The sequence below is a fragment of the Hirundo rustica genome, chromosome 14 (assembly GCF_015227805.2).
Source record: "Hirundo rustica isolate bHirRus1 chromosome 14, bHirRus1.pri.v3, whole genome shotgun sequence".
NCBI lineage: Eukaryota > Metazoa > Chordata > Aves > Passeriformes > Hirundinidae > Hirundo > Hirundo rustica.
In genome coordinates, this window is record NC_053463.1 from 3,336,161 (window position 1) to 3,353,023 (window position 16,863).

The 16,863-nt window shown below is 62.3% G+C and overlaps 3 protein-coding genes across 3 annotated transcripts; all 3 read right to left on the reverse strand.

Moving 5' to 3' along the window:
* Nucleotides 1–156: 156 nt before the first annotated feature.
* DOK3 (docking protein 3) lies at nucleotides 157–2,654 on the reverse strand. The gene is made up of 4 exons (XM_040078491.1): nucleotides 1,425–2,654; nucleotides 1,214–1,307; nucleotides 956–1,128; nucleotides 157–873 (listed from the first exon to the last, which is right to left on the reverse strand). The coding sequence occupies exons 1-4, from the start codon at nucleotides 1,701–1,703 to the stop codon at nucleotides 157–159; spliced, it is 1,263 nt and encodes a 420-aa protein (XP_039934425.1). The 5' UTR covers nucleotides 1,704–2,654.
* Nucleotides 2,655–2,752: 98 nt separating this feature from the next.
* On the reverse strand, nucleotides 2,753–8,778 carry DDX41 (DEAD-box helicase 41). Its single transcript, XM_040078490.2, has 17 exons — nucleotides 8,708–8,778; nucleotides 8,524–8,622; nucleotides 8,274–8,433; nucleotides 8,119–8,193; nucleotides 7,723–7,783; nucleotides 6,910–7,046; nucleotides 6,675–6,747; nucleotides 6,374–6,527; nucleotides 6,142–6,278; nucleotides 5,818–5,980; nucleotides 5,598–5,729; nucleotides 5,348–5,419; nucleotides 5,014–5,110; nucleotides 4,552–4,701; nucleotides 4,349–4,420; nucleotides 4,131–4,241; nucleotides 2,753–3,937 (listed from the first exon to the last, which is right to left on the reverse strand). The coding sequence occupies exons 1-17, from the start codon at nucleotides 8,729–8,731 to the stop codon at nucleotides 3,801–3,803; spliced, it is 1,854 nt and encodes a 617-aa protein (XP_039934424.1). The 5' UTR covers nucleotides 8,732–8,778; the 3' UTR covers nucleotides 2,753–3,800.
* A 232-nt stretch (nucleotides 8,779–9,010) lies between these two features.
* On the reverse strand, nucleotides 9,011–16,435 carry FAM193B (family with sequence similarity 193 member B). Its single transcript, XM_040078640.1, has 10 exons — nucleotides 16,361–16,435; nucleotides 14,870–15,109; nucleotides 13,983–14,206; nucleotides 13,593–13,802; nucleotides 12,907–13,321; nucleotides 11,799–11,994; nucleotides 11,175–11,411; nucleotides 9,662–10,664; nucleotides 9,478–9,553; nucleotides 9,011–9,350 (listed from the first exon to the last, which is right to left on the reverse strand). The coding sequence occupies exons 2-10, from the start codon at nucleotides 15,022–15,024 to the stop codon at nucleotides 9,254–9,256; spliced, it is 2,613 nt and encodes an 870-aa protein (XP_039934574.1). The 5' UTR covers nucleotides 15,025–15,109; nucleotides 16,361–16,435; the 3' UTR covers nucleotides 9,011–9,253.
* Nucleotides 16,436–16,863: the final 428 nt, after the last annotated feature.

Below are 16,863 nucleotides of genomic sequence, written 5' to 3' on the forward strand. Positions count from 1 at the left end.
GCGCCCCTTTGCCTGCCGGGGCGGGCACGGCGGCGCCCCCAAGTGGGGAGGCTCGAGCTGCCCCCGCCCGCGCCCCCCCACTCCCCTCAGCAGCGGCGGAGCCGAGTCCGGGCAGGGACTTTATTGACCGAACGGCACCGACCGGCACCGGCCGCATCAAGCCCAGTCCCGCGCTCCGGGGCTCTCCCGGCTCAGCAGCCGCACCAGCTTGGCCCGAAGGGTGCTGTGAGGCTTGTGCCCGGAGCGCCCTGAAAGCGCCTCCTGCCCTCCGCGTCCCCAGCCCGCGGCCCTGGGGTTCTGTGCCATGGCGGCCCGGTTGTCATAGAGGGGCCCCCCCTCAGTGCTGTGGCCCTCGGGAGCCTGTCGGCACCTCAGCTCCCACTGCCCTTCCTCCTCCTCTTCCTGGGCCCTAGCTGGATGTGGTTCTGCAGTGAAGATGTTCTCGTAGAGATGCTCAGGGAGCGGCTTCCCCACGGCCCAGGGCTCGGCAGAGTCTGGCTGCCCTGGCACAAAGAGGGGCTGCTGGCCCCGGGCGATGGAGGCATAGATGATGGGGCATGAGGCCTCTGGCTCTGGTGGGGTGAAGCAGAGGAGGTTGGCAGGGGGGTGGGAGGCAGGCTGTGTCCCCCCCAGGGCTGGACTGGGCTGGGAATCATCGTTCCCAGGTCCCCAGGGCTGGGGCTCAAAGCCCTGTGCAAAGAGCTGGGGATCTGAGACACAGAAGAGTCTGGGGTCCGGGGTGTCCTTGCCCTGCTGCTGGCAGGCAATGGCAGCAGCCACAGCCCGGCAGAGCTCAGGGGCCCGTGGGGTGCTGAAGGTAAAGGTGCCCTCTCCGGAGTCACTGCGGCGGCCAGCCTCGAAGGAGAAGACGGCCTGCAGGGTCAGAGGGGAAGGGTGAGGGGCTGCTACCCACCCTAGGCAGGCAACAGCCCCAAGAAGAGAGTGGGGGACTCACCTGATCCTGGCCAAACTTGCGGAGGAAGGCGTAAGGCCAGGTGAGCAGGGGCTGGCGGGACTGGGGGTCCTTCAGCGTCAGGCTCTGGGGAAGGGCCGAGAGCAGATAGTGCCCATGCAGCCCACAGCGGGTGGCTGCATCTGTCTGGACCACCAGCACCAAGAATTCAGTCACTGAGGGAGCCAAACAAGTCAGTGGTCAGCACTGCAGCACTAAGCTGCAGCCCACCCCAGCCCTATTTACCACCCCTGCACATACGGTCCTGCCAGGATGAGTAGAGGGAGTTCTCCTCCATAGGGACAGCAGGGCTGGACTGGGTCCTGGCACTACTTGGCACTGTCTCCTTTGCACCCTGAAACAAAGGGATGTGAGTATGACCTGGGATGGGGAGCACAAATCCCCGGCCTGCCCTGGAGCTTCCCAGCTCACCCAAACAGGGCTCTTGGCTCTGCCAGACCCCTTGGTATACCTGGAAGGCCAGCTGGCAGAGCTGGGTGATCCATTCATCGCGCTGCTCGGCTGCCAGCACATAGCTCTTCTCCGTGGTGGTGAGGTAGAAGGCGGCGGTGGCTTTGGGGCAGCTCTCTGTGCCCGCCGGGCCCACGGAGACGCAGTCAGAGAGGCGGATCACCCTGCGGGCACACCGCTGCAGGGATGTCTTCTCTGGGATCGTGCCATCATCCCGCACATCAAACTTCTCCATGCGGGCCACGCCGGACGGGCTGGCAGCAAACAGCTGGGCTCGCATCTTCCTCCAGGACCTCTAATGCACGGAAAGGGCAAAGGCAGGGAGAAAACAGGTCAGTGAAGAGCTGGCCACTGCATCTGGCAGCACTGCCCTCCACATAGGGCTCAGGAAGAGCCGTGCAGGGCACGAGGGGCATAGGGGAGTTCCAGCCTGCACCTGCCAGATGCTGTTGGAGGGCACGGAGAAGAGGGACCAGCACAGAGCCCTGAACTGTGGGGCAGGGCAGGCCCAAAGCTGGGCTGAGGGGGGCCTTGCCCAGAGCAGGCTTGGCTTGGCTCACTGGGTGAGTCACACTCACTCCTGGCTCCCTGAGCACCAGGTCCTGCTCTTTGTTCCCTGCTGCAAGTGCTGGCCTGCCGACCTGCAGCTGAGCTCTCAAACTGTTCTCAGGACAGACCCTGATGCAAATTAAAGCCATTTTGAGCTGCTGAGGCTCCTGCTGACAGCCTCACATCTGCTGAGCATCCGCTTCCTCCCAGGGGAGCCTCTGCAGCACCAGCACCTTCCCAGTCTGTCATGGGATAGCGGGGGCGCGTGCCACCGTGTACCTCAAAAGTGCAGCAGAGCCTCCACCCTGCAGGAACCAGACGCAGCCAAGCACCCAAAATACCCACCACCCCCAGCCCACCTGCCTCCTCCACAGCAGGGCACCAGCTCCTCACACACAGGGCTGTGCTTTCAGGGCTTGGTTCTTGCTTGGCAAGAAGGTCAGAATGTGATTGCAGCCCCACATACCCACTGAGACCCCTACAGGACACGGTCACCCTGCCTTGGTGTGACCAGTGTGCCAGCAGGACCTCCTTCACCAACACCCGACAGCTCCCTGGAGCTGGCCTGACCCCAGCTGCTCTCATCATGTCACCCACAGCCTGCCCCAAGGGCTGCGGCACTCAGTGCCCGCTCCAAGCGCACAGAGGAGCAGCCCAAGCCACGAGGGTGTCGCTGGATGGTGCTGGACCCCACAGCCAGGCCGATGGAGGGCACAGGGACACATCCCACGTGCTGCCCCACGGCCCGGCTCACACACACACACACACACACACTGGAGCTGCGCCACATTAACGCATGTTTATTCTTCCATTGCGACTCACGCGGTGACCAAGCAAAAAAAGGACCCAACACATGGGCGAGCCAGAGTGGGTGCCCACACAGATGAGCCCCCTCAGCCACAAGGGAAAGCCCCACTTACGGGGCTGCTGAGCCCAGGGCTCCCCCAAGAGCAGCTCCAATGGGTCTGGCCCCAGTCGCCCTGTCCCAGGCTGCTGAGGGCCCAGCCCCAGGCCCGGCATCATGACAAATCAAGGCAAACCCTCTACCAACCCCAAATCCACCCTTTACCTTTCCAAATTTGGTGTGCTGCACATAGAGGATCCCATCCTTCACTGGTCTCTCCATGGGCCCAGCTCACCCTGGCAGCCAGTACAAGGATCAGGGACTCGGGCTACCCGCAGCAGAGAAAATGTGACTGCTGCCGTCGAAGGAAAGGCATGGGGCAGACTTCCTTCTCACAGAGACTTCCCCTTTTTGGGGTGTGGGATGGGGGGCAGAGGCTGGGCCATATGAGGTGTCCATGTGCCCGCCCTCCCCCTCACAGCAGGGCAGTGGGGCATAACGCGGGGGCAGAGCACAGGAAGCACCTCGGGGAGCGCCTGACATGAGCATGGTACGCTCCACCCCACCCTGGCTGCATCCTCACAGCACGTCTGGGGAGACGGAAACAGCCACCCACTGAGAATGTGCAAATCCAGGTGAGGAAACCGAGGGAAACTGGGTGGATTTGTGAGGAGCAACACAAGACCCTGACCTCACCACTGCAGGGGGCTGGCAGGGGCAGCAGGCAGCTGGCCAGACCAGTCACCCCACCTGGGGCTTTCTCTTGCCCTGAGGCACCACTACCTGCTTGCCCAACACACCGCTGATGTAAGGGGCTGTTGCAGCACAGCTCCATACATTTCCTTCCGGGACAGGAGCTTCATCAGGCTGAGCTGACAACAGTCCCAGTGACAAAAATTCTGGAAAAGGGTCCACAGCAGTGCAAGACAGGCCTCTGGGCTGAAAGGGAACTCGGGCCCAGCCAGGGGCAGCAGGCTCTCCAGGCTAGAAGTCCATAGAGCTGTGGGCCAGGTAGTCCTTGCGGCCGATGTTGCTGACTTGCTTGGTCTGCATCGCCTCCAGCTTGGGGCAGTCAGTGATGCGATGGCCCAGGCCACCACAGAAGGCACAGCCCCGCTCACCTGCAATGGGAGGGATGGGGTCAAGGCCAGGACAGCACAGTGCCATGCCAGGACAGCAGCCCCCACCCCAGAGCAAAGGGGTTACACCAGTGTCTCCTCAGTGCTGTGGCACTGGGAGCTGGAGGGTCCAGTCTGGAGCCTAGGTTTCGCAGCAGCCCCATGGGGGTCCCTGTGTCAGCCTGGGGTCTCTCACCTCCGATTTCCAGCATGGTCTCGTCCCCACAATGCAGCACCTGGAGCACGGGCGGCACCTTCTGCTTCGCCTCCAGGAGCAGAGCCTTCAGGTCCATCAGCACCGACTCGTCTGGGGGCAGAGACACAGGTCAGGCAAAGCCACCCTGCTTGCTCAGAACAGCCCCCTGCCACTGCCCAGCCGCCTCCTCCAGCCCCCAGCCCCGTGCCGTTCCTCACCACAGGCCTTGTTGATGAAGGTGGTGGCAATGCCGGTGTTGCCTGAACGGCCTGTACGCCCGATGCGGTGAACTGTGGAAACAGGGACGGGATCAAGCCCAGGTGAGCACGGTGTGACGGACCATCCCTGCCCCAAGACACTGCCGAGACAGGTACAGAGCCCTGCTGGTCTCTTGACTCCTCCCACAAGGCCCAGTGCCTACCATAGTTCTCAATCTCCTCTGGCATGTCGTAGTTGATGACGTGCTGAATGGCTGGGAAGTCCAGGCCCTTGGAAGCGACGTCAGTGGCAACCAGGACATCCTTCTTCCCATCCCGGAAGGCCTCAATGGCTTTTGTCCGTTCTTCCTGATCTGCAAAGGCCCAGCAGCGAAGAGCAGTGAGGGCAGAGCTGTCAGCTCCACCTACTGCAGCAAACACTATGGCCTCAGAGTCAAGCACCGCTTCCTCAGGCAGCCTCTCTCCCAGCGAGGGAGCCGAGGGGGCCTCTACCTGCCATAGGGACCTGCACTGTGTTCATGCCTGCTATGTACAACGTGGAGCTCACTCCTGACACTTCCACAGCCCTTCCTCACACCATCAACAACTGTTTCAGGCTGGCACCTCCCTTGGCCACACACTCCTGGCAGGAGAGGAGTCACACCAGGAGCCCAGGCCTCTCTGACCTTTTCCTCCATGGATGGCCACAGCTTCCACACCCTTGAGCAGCAGGTACTCGTGGATTGCATCGACATCTGCCTTCTTCTCTGCGAAGATCAGCACCTGTGGCAGCACAGGCATCATATCAGAGCCCTTTCTGCAGGCTGGCACTGCTGGCACCAGCACAGCCCCCTGGGGAAGTCCATCCCCTCTTGTTGAGGAGAGCATACAGCACTGCTGGTCCCAGGATCTGCTCATATGTGAAGCATGACTCAGTCACACGCCCACAACACACAGGAGGTCCTCCATGCCAACTCCCCCCACGCCCCAGCATGGCCACATTGTGCCCAGCACACTCACAGGTGGAGGAGTCTTCTGCAGGCACTCCAGCAGGTACACCATCTTGGCCTCCTCTTTCACATATTCCACCTCCTAGGAACAAGCAGAGACACGGGTCAGGCAGCAGAGGAACTGCCACTGCTTGGTAGCCCTTAGCCAGCTGGGAAGGAGGGCCATGAACCCCAGCTACCTGGCAGAGGAAGGAATTAAGCGCCCTCATGAGCGTTTCTGGCTTCCCACACGGGCACGAGGGAGCACCCAAACACCTCACCTGCACAACATCCAGGCTGGCAGCACCCGCTCGCCCAACGTTAATGGTGATGGGCTTCACCAGGGCGCTCTTGGCAAAGTTCTGGATCTTCTTGGGCATCGTGGCACTGAAGAGGAGGGTTTGCCGCTGACCCTGCACAGGGAAGAAGCCTTTAGCAGTCACCCAACCTGGCATATGAAGGACTGAGCATCAGGGTGCTCCTGTCGTGGCAGTTCAGTACCTTGAAGTAGGAGAAGATGGTACGGATGTCCCCCTCAAAGCCCATATCGATCATCCTGTCAGCCTCATCTAAGGCCAGGTACCGGCAGATGTCCAGGCTCACCATCTTCTTCTGCAGCAGGTCCATCAGGCGCCCGGGGGTTGCCACCATCATGTGTACCCCGCTGTGGGATGAGAGGAGGCTGCAGTCAGGCTCTTGGCATTCCTGCCCCATGCAGGACACCACCTTCACCCCATGCTGTCCTGAAGCCAGGGTGCCACTCCTTAGCCCCCTGCCAGAAAACAGAGCAGCTCCAGCCCCATGGACTCTCTCAGAAGATCTTACTGTTTGATGGTCTCCATCTGCTCCTTGACAGACATGCCCCCAATGCAGAGGGCGCAGCGCAGCGGGGGCAGGCCATCCTCCTGCAGCAGGCGACAGTAGTACTCCAGGATGCCGTGGGTCTGCCGGGCTAGCTCCCGCTATGGAGACAAAACCAGCTCATTCCTACACCTCTGTGCAGGCAGAATTTAGGATTGCTACCACAAGTCAATCACAGCCTCCTCCCTGCACTCACCGAGGGACAGATGATGAGTCCGTAGGGCCCCTCTCGCTTAGAGAATGGCAGCCGCTTCTCCTGCTCCAGGCAGAACATGATCACCGGCAGCGTGAACACTAAGGTCTTCCCAGAGCCAGTGAATGCAATGCCAATCATATCCCTTCCCGAGAGGCTGCCAGAGAAATGGGACCAATGGAGAGGAGGAACATCATGGAGCAGCTCACATCTCCAGGGCTGAGCAAGGTGACAGGGTGCATCTGTCACTGGGGAAGAGTGCCTGGTCTGCAGCCCTGAGTGGGCTGTGGGATAGAGCACTCACATTGTGGGGATGCCTTGGATCTGTATAGGTGTTGGCTGCTGGATTCCTTTTTTCTTCAGGCCTCTCAGGATAGCTGTCAGAGAACAAGGGAGAATGCTGTGTTCATGACCTGAACTATTTCCTCTCCTTTCCCACTAAGGTCCCAGCAGAAGCTCTTCCGCCAGTGACAAACACCCCTCAGGCCAACAGCCAGGAAAAAGCCGAGATCCCTTTCCAGACTCCTTTCCTGGCCTACCTGCTGGAAACTTCATCTCCTTGAAGCTCTTGATGGGGGGTGGGATGCCCTCCCCCTCCACCAGGATGTGGTACTTCTTGCGTACGCGGTCGTGCCGTGCCTCCGACATGCCCAGGATGTAGCGAGGGGCTCTCCAGCTGCGAAAGCAACAGAAACAGGTTATGGTGCAGAACAAGGCCAGGACGCCAGAACCAGCAGCTCCCATGGAGGAATTCAGGGGAACTCCCTGGTAGGCTCCAATATCCCTCCAGATAAAACAGGTAACCCCAAGCGGCTCCATGGAGTGAGCGTAGGAGCAGATCTGAGCCAGTTCCATGCATTAAACCCCTCCCCAAAATCTCAGAGAAAAACAGCTGAAACAGCTGAAAATAGTGGATGGAACACACTAAAAACATTTGGACACATCTCAATCATCTCCCTGACACTGCCTCAGAATCACGCAAGCTGGAAAAGACCTCTGAGACCATTGAGTCCAATCTTTGATCAGTCACGACTGTGACTATGCTGCCTCGAGCGGCACTGGCTCCAAAGGCTCCTCCAGACTCCTTCTCTGGTTTAGTGACCTGAAGATCAACCCTCAGGCCTTCTAGTTTAACACAAATGTCCTTTATCAAACCTTACTGCATACAAAACAACACCCAATGTGACTCAACAGTGTTTGATTTTACAGATGATGACACAAAGCCAGTCACTCAGGCAATAGGCTGCAGAGCCACACTGCTCTTGCAAGACTCTGAGGCTTTTAGTTCTCTTCAGCCATGATGAAGTGATGCTTTCAGAAGGACACCTTCTGAGCTGTGCTGTGAAACTTACCTGGTTTTGATGGGGTCATCATAGGTGATGCCCTTGGCCATCTCCTTCACTGACATCAGGGCTGCAGGAACAAAGATGATCAGTCAGAGCAAACTCTCCACATCCACATCAACCCCACTGAGAGCTGCTTGGGCAAACAGTTTGGAAGATCACGTCTGGAGACAGAAACGGAGAAGCAGCAGCACTGACAGTCTCTCTGGCACAGGAACACCAAGTGCTGCTGTGCCCTGAGCCCTGTCACAGTCATGTCTCAGCTAAATCAGGTGGTGCCAACTGAAGGGACCCATTGTCACCTCCAGTCCTCCCCTGAGTATGAACATTCCCAAGGCAGGGAACAGCTCTCCCGCTGTCCTGGGAGCTCTGGAGACAGATCTGAAACACAGAGCTCGCACTCACCTCGGCCCTCTGCCACGCTCTCCAGGATCTTCTCTTCCTCCTTCAGCTGCTTCTCCTTGGCTGACTCCTTCCGAGCTGGGGGAGATCCAAGAAACAATGAGGGGCTTTGCTGTCCCCTGAAAGCCACCCAGTCCCGCCACCAGCTCCTCCCTTACCTTCCGCCTTCTCTTTGAGGTGCTGGTGCTGGTCCAGCAGACTGATGTTGGACTGGGGCCCCAGCGGGATGTCATCCTCGTCCCCGCGCTGCTCGCTCCCGCTATCCCGCTGCTCCTCCTCCGACACCACCTTCCGCCGCATCTGCAGCAGCTTCTGCAGCTGGAAGGACGCAGATGAAGGCGGAGTGAGCGGCCTGGCGGCGGGAGGACCGCTCGGAGCCCTCCCCGGGTAGCCCCGTTATCCCATTACCATCTGCTGTTTGCGCTGCTTGACGGGCACGTAGGGCACGTAGTCGTCATCATCCTCTCCGGACAGGTCGGACGTGTCCGCCGGCTCCTCGCGCTGCCTCTGTGGGGAGACACGCGGTGAGGGGAGCCCGGGGCGGCACCGGGAGCGCAGAGCGGGAGGTACGGGAGGCCGGGCCTGCTCCCACCTTCCGCTCCGCCACTGCCTCCATGGCTCCTTCCCGGAAGAGATCCCGGAAATTGCATCACCCGCACGGCGCCATCGCCTAGCAACGCACAGCGCGCGCCACTGGGCGGGAGCTGCGCCTCGGCACGAAGGGTCCCCGCGACGGCCAAACTTGCGCAGAATGCGTTCTACATTTTTTTTTTCCTCCCCCACCCCCGTCGCTTTCTCCTGCCACACCCCCCCCCCCACACACACACACTTCCCCGGCGCGGCAGAAAGCAGCAGACACCGGGGTTTAAATAAAATAAAAAATTAAAAAGTTCTTTATTGGGTCCAGCACGGTCCTTCCCCGCGGCACGGGGAGTCGAGTGCCCGCGGAGAGGAGGACGGGACGGCCGGGATCACCCCGCGGGGAGGGGCAGGAGGATGGAGGGAGCCCCGGGGGTCCCCGCGGGGCAGGAGAGCACCGGGGCCCCCCGCGAAGGAGGGGACACCACCAAGGTGAGGCGGGGGGCACAGTGAGGAGAGGCGAGCGGCCGTGGGTGGGCGGGGGTGGCCCCTCCACACCTCACTGGGCTGCGCTGGAAGTGGTTTTCTTCAGGGTGAAGTTGGTCCAGTTCACGGCCACCTTCTGCCGCGTCTGCTTGGCCGAGTCCAGGCAGAACCTGACAGGGAGAGAACAGCCCCAGTCAGCCCCCAGCCCATCTGGACCCCCACCCCCAGCCAGCCCCCAGCCCCTTCATGCCTCCAGCCCTGCTGGCAGAACTCAGCCCGGCAGGGATCTGCTCTCACCTTTTGAAATACTCCACTTCTCTGTCAGTCTCATCCATCTCTGCCCCGTCCAGGTCCTTGGGCAGGAACACATCATCTGGGAAAGCAGAGCAGAGGGTCAGAGCTGCAGGGCAGGGAGAGGATGCCAGCTGGGCAAGGGGCCACCCCGAGGATGGTGGTGCAGAGCAGTGCTCCCAGCACTCACCGATTGAGGTATTGGATTTCTCCACCTTGTTTCTGCTCTTCCTGCTCTTGCCCTTGGGCTGGGGGGAGCCTCCCAGGGCAAGGCGGGTGGCCAGGGCAGGTGGCTGCTGTGGCGCCAGCTCTGGCAGCTCCGCTTTGCCCTCTCCCCTCCGGCCTTTCCACTCGCTGGTTCTCTCCTTCTCCACCCTGGCAGCGCTGCTGCAGCCCCAAGGCTGCCCCTTGCCGCTCTCCCCGGGCTCGGCGCAGCCGCTCGCCCGCGGTGGCTCCGTGGGACTGGCCTTGGAAGGGTGCTTGGTTCCCAGCACCTGCCCCTTCACACCAGGGCTCTCCAGCCGGGCCTGGCCGCTGGGCGCGCTGCCCTCCCCTTTCTTTGCCTGCCCGTTCTGCCGCTTGTTCTTCCGCTGCCGGCTCCCCGCGGGCAGCGACTCCGGCGGCTCCGGCCCCTTGGACTGCGGCCCCTCCTTGGGCTCCGGGCTCAGCCCGTTGCCATCCGCAGCAGAGTCCGCAGCCTTGGACTGCACCCAGATCATGCGGGACAGGCTGGGCACGGCGCTGAGGCGTTTCACCACGCCGTTCTCGGCCGGTGGGGCTGGCGGGGGCTCCCCGGGCCCCTCGCCCCATCGGGGGCTCAGTTCACCCCGCAGCAGCGCGTGGCCCTTGGCAGGGCCCAGGCTGAGCGGGGCCAGCGCCAGGTCTATGTCCTGCAGGTCGGAAGACCCGTTGAGGTTGGAGAGCAGGTTCTTCTGCTCCAGGACAGCTGCCTTCTTGGGGAAGTCATTGACATCCAGGTTGAGGTCGTAGACGCTGAAACTGGCCCGGATGGAGTCCTTGATTGTGTTCTTGATCTCCTGCAGCCGGCTGCTGAGGAAGCTGTTCACCCGCTCCAGCTCCAGCTCTGGCCACTCCAGCAGCTTCTCCTCGGCTGGCTCCCTGGCCTGGCTGGCTGCAGGGGCACGCTCTGCCCGCTTCTGGGCCTCTGCCTCCAGCTGGGCTTTCTCCTTCTCCTGCAACACAAGTGCCATGAGGATCATTTGGGCTGGGCCACAGAAGCACGCGTGCAGGACATGGAGCTTCACTCCAGCTTTGCCTGACAGCAAATCCAAGGGCAGCTGCTCAGCACAGCCATGCCACATCTTCCACAGCCCCTCAACTGTCACATGTACCCCATGGGCACCACAACAGCTGGACACAGCACACCTGACACTGCTCTGGGCACCAGGCACCAGAAAGAGCCATCATGGCACCACCTCTCCCTGCCAGAGATGCACGGTGTCAGAATGTGGCATGGAGCAGACTGGGTAGTGCAGCCCAAAGCACCCAGGAAGGCTGGGCCACCCTCCACAGGAACAGAGGCAGGGGGATCTCTACATGGGGCCAGGAACTGCTGCCACCTTGGGCAAGAGTGACAGCATTCAAGAACCCAAACGGATGCAAGAGAGAGAAGGAAAAACCCTGCCAGCAGCACAGCCCTGCTCAGCCCTCCTCCTGCAGCCCCAGCCCCAGCCCAGCCTCACCTTCTTCTTCTGCTTGTGCCGTGCTCGCTTGGCTGCCTTGGCGCTGTTCAGGGGCTTGGGCTCTGTGCTGTTGATGTAGTCCAGCAGCTCGTCCACATTGCGGTGGTCCACAGCGGGCTCCCCTGAGCTGCTGTTGTGCCCTAGTTTCTGCGGCAGCTCCTCTTTTCTCTTGGTGAGGCGAGAACGCAGCTTCTCTCGGATCTCAGCGTAGTTGCGGCTCGTGGGAGCGGCCGGGGGCTGTGGAAGGCGAGCGCTGTCAGCCAGGCACCAGCCAGCGTGAGGGGCAGGGAGCCCCGGCTTCCCCAACAGCCCCCCATGACCTTCCAGCCACTCCCTTCCCTTCAGTAAGACAAGTCAGCACAGCCCTAGTGAGCTCTTCCACCGTAAAGCCACAGGGCTTGGCCGGCTGCTCCGAGCCCCGGGGCTGGGCAGGCAGCTGCGAGTCAGGAGCAAGGGACCAGCAGGCTGATGAAGCAGGGTAGAAAAGAAGTGGGGGATGTGTGTGCCTGCAGGAAATAGCCATGGCCAGGCCTGCCCACCTCACACTTTGGTTACAGGGACCGAGTGATGCCTCCCTGCACAGAGCAAGCACCAGGGGCGGTTGCAGACCAGCCCCTCACTCACCGCATTGTGGCCGAAGAACTCACAGTAGCAGCAGTCGCAGAACTTCCCGTCTTTCTGGTTGGTGGAGGAGGAGGTGCAGGAGCTGCGCTCTGAGCTGCTGTCCTCATCCTCCCCAAGTCCCTCGTCTGCCTCGCAGGGCTGCGGCGGGTGGCAGCTGGTACCATTTGGGAATTTGTGCCCTTTGCAAGACGGGTCCCTGAGGAGAAGGGGAGAAGGGTGAGAGGTGAGCAGGTGCCAGGGGGATCTCAAAAAAATTGCCCCATGCTATGCATGTAAGAACAGCCCTCCTGGGGAAGCTTTTGCCCAAGCAAAAGGATTTCCAGGACAAACCCTCTCCCCTGTGTTCTCCTCTTCTGAGGAAGATCCCCGAGGAGCCCACAGCAGCAGCAATCTGTCGCTCCCAGCCCTCAGGGCCTCTGGCTAGCAGGAGGCTGGTGCAGCAGAGCCCCAGCCAGCCAGGGCAGGGTACTCACTGGGGGTGGCAGGTAGCACAGGTGAGGAACACTGGGACTGTGCAGCTGCCAGACATCCCCACGTGAGGCAGGCCCAGCTCACAGGCTACCCAGCTCAGAGACAGGGAGGCCAGGGCACAGCCCACAGCATCATTCCTCAAGATTCAGCTCAAGACCCAACTGGCTCTCTACAGGAGAGAGCTAATTAGCAGAGAGGAACCAACGTGCATGGGCACGGGCAGCCCAGAGAGGACCAGAGGAACAGGTGAGCAGAACAAGTCCATGGGCTTCATCTTCTCGAGGACGTTTGCTCAGTGCCACAGCTGCCTGACAGGTCTGACTGACATAGGTCCTGCCTGCCAACAGCAGCTTGATCAGGGTGTTCCTTTGGGTCTTTTAGCTGGAGTGGAAGCACAGCCTCTTCTGCACCACAGAACCAAAGGACAAGCGCAGGAGGAACACGTGTTGGGAGAGAAAAAGCTCGACCTTCAGTCTGTAGCAGTGGAACTAGCCCACAAAGACAGCAGCTTCCTGCACCACCATGCCAGGGCAGTCAGTCCCTCCACAGAGAAAAGTGCACCCATAGGCAGGGACGGGAGAAAAGGCACGCAGCTCCGCAAGGAGAGGCTGGAAGCAGGCAGGGCTCCTCTACTCACCTGTTTGTGCTGGGCAGCGGGTGGGAGGCAGGAGGAGGGATGAGCGAAGTGCTGCAGTGCCCGTTGCAGGGATGAGCACAGCCCGACAGCGGCGGCGGCATCTTCAGCAGCGGCACGTTGGCAGGGGGCAGGTGAGGGCTCTTGCACGGCCCTGGGCTGTGCGAGGCCGCGCCGGCCGGAGGGGACTCGGACACCGGCTTGGGGGCCGCCGCCTGCGCGCTGGGAGCAGGGAAGAGCGCGGCCTGCGAGGAGGTGCCCAGCGGGATGTGCGGGGGGGAGCTGAAGGGCCCCGCATGGGGAGGTGTCTGCTTGGAGGGGATCAGCGCCGGCGGCTGGGAGGGGAGGCCGGTGGGACTGTTGGGAGGAGCAGTGAGGTCGGAGTGCTGATGATGCTCTGAGGAGTGGAAGGCCTCACCTGCAGAGAGGTGGGAGAAGACAGTCAGACACTGGCCGTGCTGCACGGACCAAGGCCGTGCTCAGAGCCACCCGCCACCTTTGTACAAGCAGTTCCTCCTCCCAGACATCAGAGTGCTTGGGAGAGAAGCCACCCCTGCTCACACAGGGCCTTGGGGTCAGCGTGCCTCCCCCACAGGATCCAGCCCTGCCCCACGGACAGCAGGGCAAGGGGAAAGGCCCTGGAGCAGCAGGCTGGGAGGTCGTGGCCAGTGCTGTCCCTGGGCACCTACCTGGCGGAGTGGCCCTCCGGCACAAGCTTTTGAACTGCTTCGGCAGCGTCTTGCAGAAGTCGAGTGAGGTAGGCAGAGGCGAGCCCGGTGCGGCGTTGCTGGAGGTGGCAGAGGCCGTGTGGCTGTAGGGACAGGCCTTCAGCCCCGGCACCATGGCCGACACCTGGCTGGCGCACTCCGGATACAGAGCAAGGCTGGGGTACTTGTCGCCTGGAAGGAAAGCGGAGCTGGGGCTGAATCCCAGCACCACCTGCCTTTTTCAGGGGCCCAATATGCTGCTGGAACTGAGATTCAGATGCCCAGCCTGCCCACCCTTGCCTACAAAGAAACCACCTAAACCAAGAACTGGGCAGAAAGCTCTGCTCAACCCCATAGCTGGCTTCAACTCACCTAGTGCAGCTGGGGGGGGCCCCAAGGGGGCTGCCCTGCACAGTCCCGTTGGTGTGCTGCGAGTTCCAGAGGCCCGAGAGCTTGTGAGCAGACAAAAACGAGCTGGGGTCCCAGTCCCCTGAGCTCCCGTGGCACGAGGAGGAAGAAGACGAGGAGGAGGAGGAAGAGGAGTGTGAGCCACCCCCACAAGACTGCGACTTGCAGGATGTGTGGGATAACGAGACCTATCAAAGGAAGCACAGAATGAAGTGGCTGAGGGGACACCCTTGGCTCCAGGGTGTCAGCACCAATACTCCCTCCACTGCATCAGGGGCTCAACTCATGTGAACCACTTCTGTCACTGTCTTGGGAGTGACAAACACCCCCTCCATCCTAGACCAACACAGCCTGGCTTACAGAGGCTGGGCCATGCCAAGGGCCACATGCCTGTGCTGGTCCCACTCACACCAGGGCAGGGTTAAATAAAGCCAGGCAGCAGGCAGCTCCTCTACCCGAGCCCCACACACAGGCAGGCACTTGCCCTGGCAGCGGCTGCCTCTCTCTGCGTCATGAAGGGAGCAGCCCTGGGGCCGGGGGATGCGGCACAACGCACAGCAGAGCAGGGCTGGCAGGAAAGCAGCGGCACTGTCAGCCTTGCCAGCCCGGCAGCTCCAAGCCACAGCAGGCTGCTGGATGAGCCTCCACAGCACCGCACATTGCCCCAACAGGGCCTGTCCCTGCTGAGCCAGAGGCAGCCCTGGGCAGGGAAGTGAAGGCTGGGATGTCTGGGACGCTCAGCTTGGAGTTAGGATGGGACCCACACATGCAGTCAGTGCCACAGGGTGGTCAGTGCCACATTCCTACAGCTACAGCCCCGGCTTTCAAACCCCAGCTCCGCAACCGCGTACCGCCAGGGCCTGCTCCTGCACTGCCCGTCGTTCTTCCTCCTCCACGCTCTTCCGGCAGCTCTGGCAGATCCACAGGGGCATTTCTCCCAGGAGGTTCTGCACGAGCGTTGGCACGAAGTCTGGTGGCAGCCTCTCACCCGGGGAAACCAGCCCATTGTGGGACGGCCCTCCCCAGTCCTTGCGCTCCCGGTGACAGAGCAGGCAGCACGTCTGCACGGACTGGTTGGCGGTGGGCAGCACCTGAGGAAGGACACACAGACTGTGAGTCACCCAGGTGTGATCCGGTGCAGATGTGGGGCAGACGAGGCAGTGAAGGAGACCTCAGGACGCTGACACCGAACCAAGGAAATTCTTGTAGGCTACATGTGGCATTGGACCTTCTCCCACTGGAGCAGAGCAGCCTCAGGCTGATCAGCTGCTGCCAACCTGCCATGTGCCAGCTTGGGAGTGTCTGGACTTCTGGGAAAATCAGAGCATGCCAAAGAGCCAGCCTTGCCACCAAGCAAGGCTGGGAAGCCATCAGCAACTCCCACCATCACCTCTGGTACAGAGAGACTGAGAGTACTTGCACGGCAAATCAAGACTCACAAAAACCCCACACAGGGATATGAAGGGTGCGTCTGGCAGCCTCAGCTCTCCCTCCTCGCCCATCAAAGATGCCCCCACTGTGTCCCCCAAGAGCCCCAAACCCTCTCTCCCGCCTCTTTGTTCTGCACAGCCAGCGGTGCCGATGCGCCAGGGTGCGGTGCAGCCCCCCGTGCTTCTTCGTGCTCTCCCCGCACAGGCACAGCCAGGTTGGGGCTTCCCTGCAGGAGCTGGGCTGCATCCTTCGGGCTCGTTGGAGCCCTGACAGCCGTGACGAGCCCGGCGTGGCGCGGGTGAGGGGGCCCCCATTGTCTGCCGGCGCAGCGGGGCCCTGCCACAATGAGCCGTGCATTGAACTGCTGCTGCCAAACAGATGGCGTCTGCAGGCTCAAGGTGAAGCAAAGGTCAGAGGCCAAGGAGAACAGAGTGGGAGCACAGCCCCTCTGCCCACCCACGGCGAGGGGGGAGCAACCGGGCCACCCCGTGTCCCAGCTGACACAGCCACCGCGGCGGGCGACACCGCGGCTGGTGACACCGCGGCCGTCCCCAATCCACCCAGCACATCCACACCCGGCGCCCACCCCCGCCTCCCTGCCCACAACCCGGAGCAGGTGGCGGCTGCCAGGTGTGTCCAGCGGCGAGAAGCGCGCTGAATGAGGATGCCGGAGCCACCTGCCATCGCTCAGCGGCAGGGCTGTGGCAGGGCTGTGGCAGGGCTGGGCTCTCCCGCGGGGCGCTGTGGGAACGCTCCGAGCCCCATCCGCAGGGATGCTCCGAGTCGGGGGTCGGGGCGGGGACGGGGCAGGGCCCGGGGGGGATGGGGTGCAAGGGGCAGGGCCCCATCCCCGCCCAGGCTGCACCTCCCTCGGAGCCAACCCCGTGCCCGCCGCAGCGCTCCCCCGGTACCTGCGCGCTGCCTCTGCCCGACTCCCCGCCGCTGCCCGCCGCCGCCGCCACCTCAGGCGGGGGCGGGCGGTTCCGGTGGTGGTGGCGGCGGGGGGGGGCCCGGCGTCGGGACCCGCCACCCTGTCACGGCGAGGCCCGGAGCCGCCTGCCGCCGCCGCCGTTGCCGCCGTTGCCGCCTTGTTCCGCCGGCGAGTCATGGCGAGCCCGCCGCAGCCAGGACAACAGCCAATATGGCGGCGCGGCCCGTCCGGCCCCTGCCCGCGGGAAGGAGGGAGGGAGGGAGGGGGGAAACGCTCGGGGAGGTGAAGCCGCCGCCGCCATCTTGTGAGAGGGCAACGCGGCGCCCTCTGGCGGACAGGGGGAGTGGCGGCAGCGCCGCGAGTTCGAATCCGCCCCCGCACCCCGAGGCTCCCGCGGGTCCTGAAGGCGCCGGTGCCTCAATCGCGATCGGGGGCGCATCGCGATCGCACCCCTGGCTGGATCGTCAGTGTGCAACTGCTTGG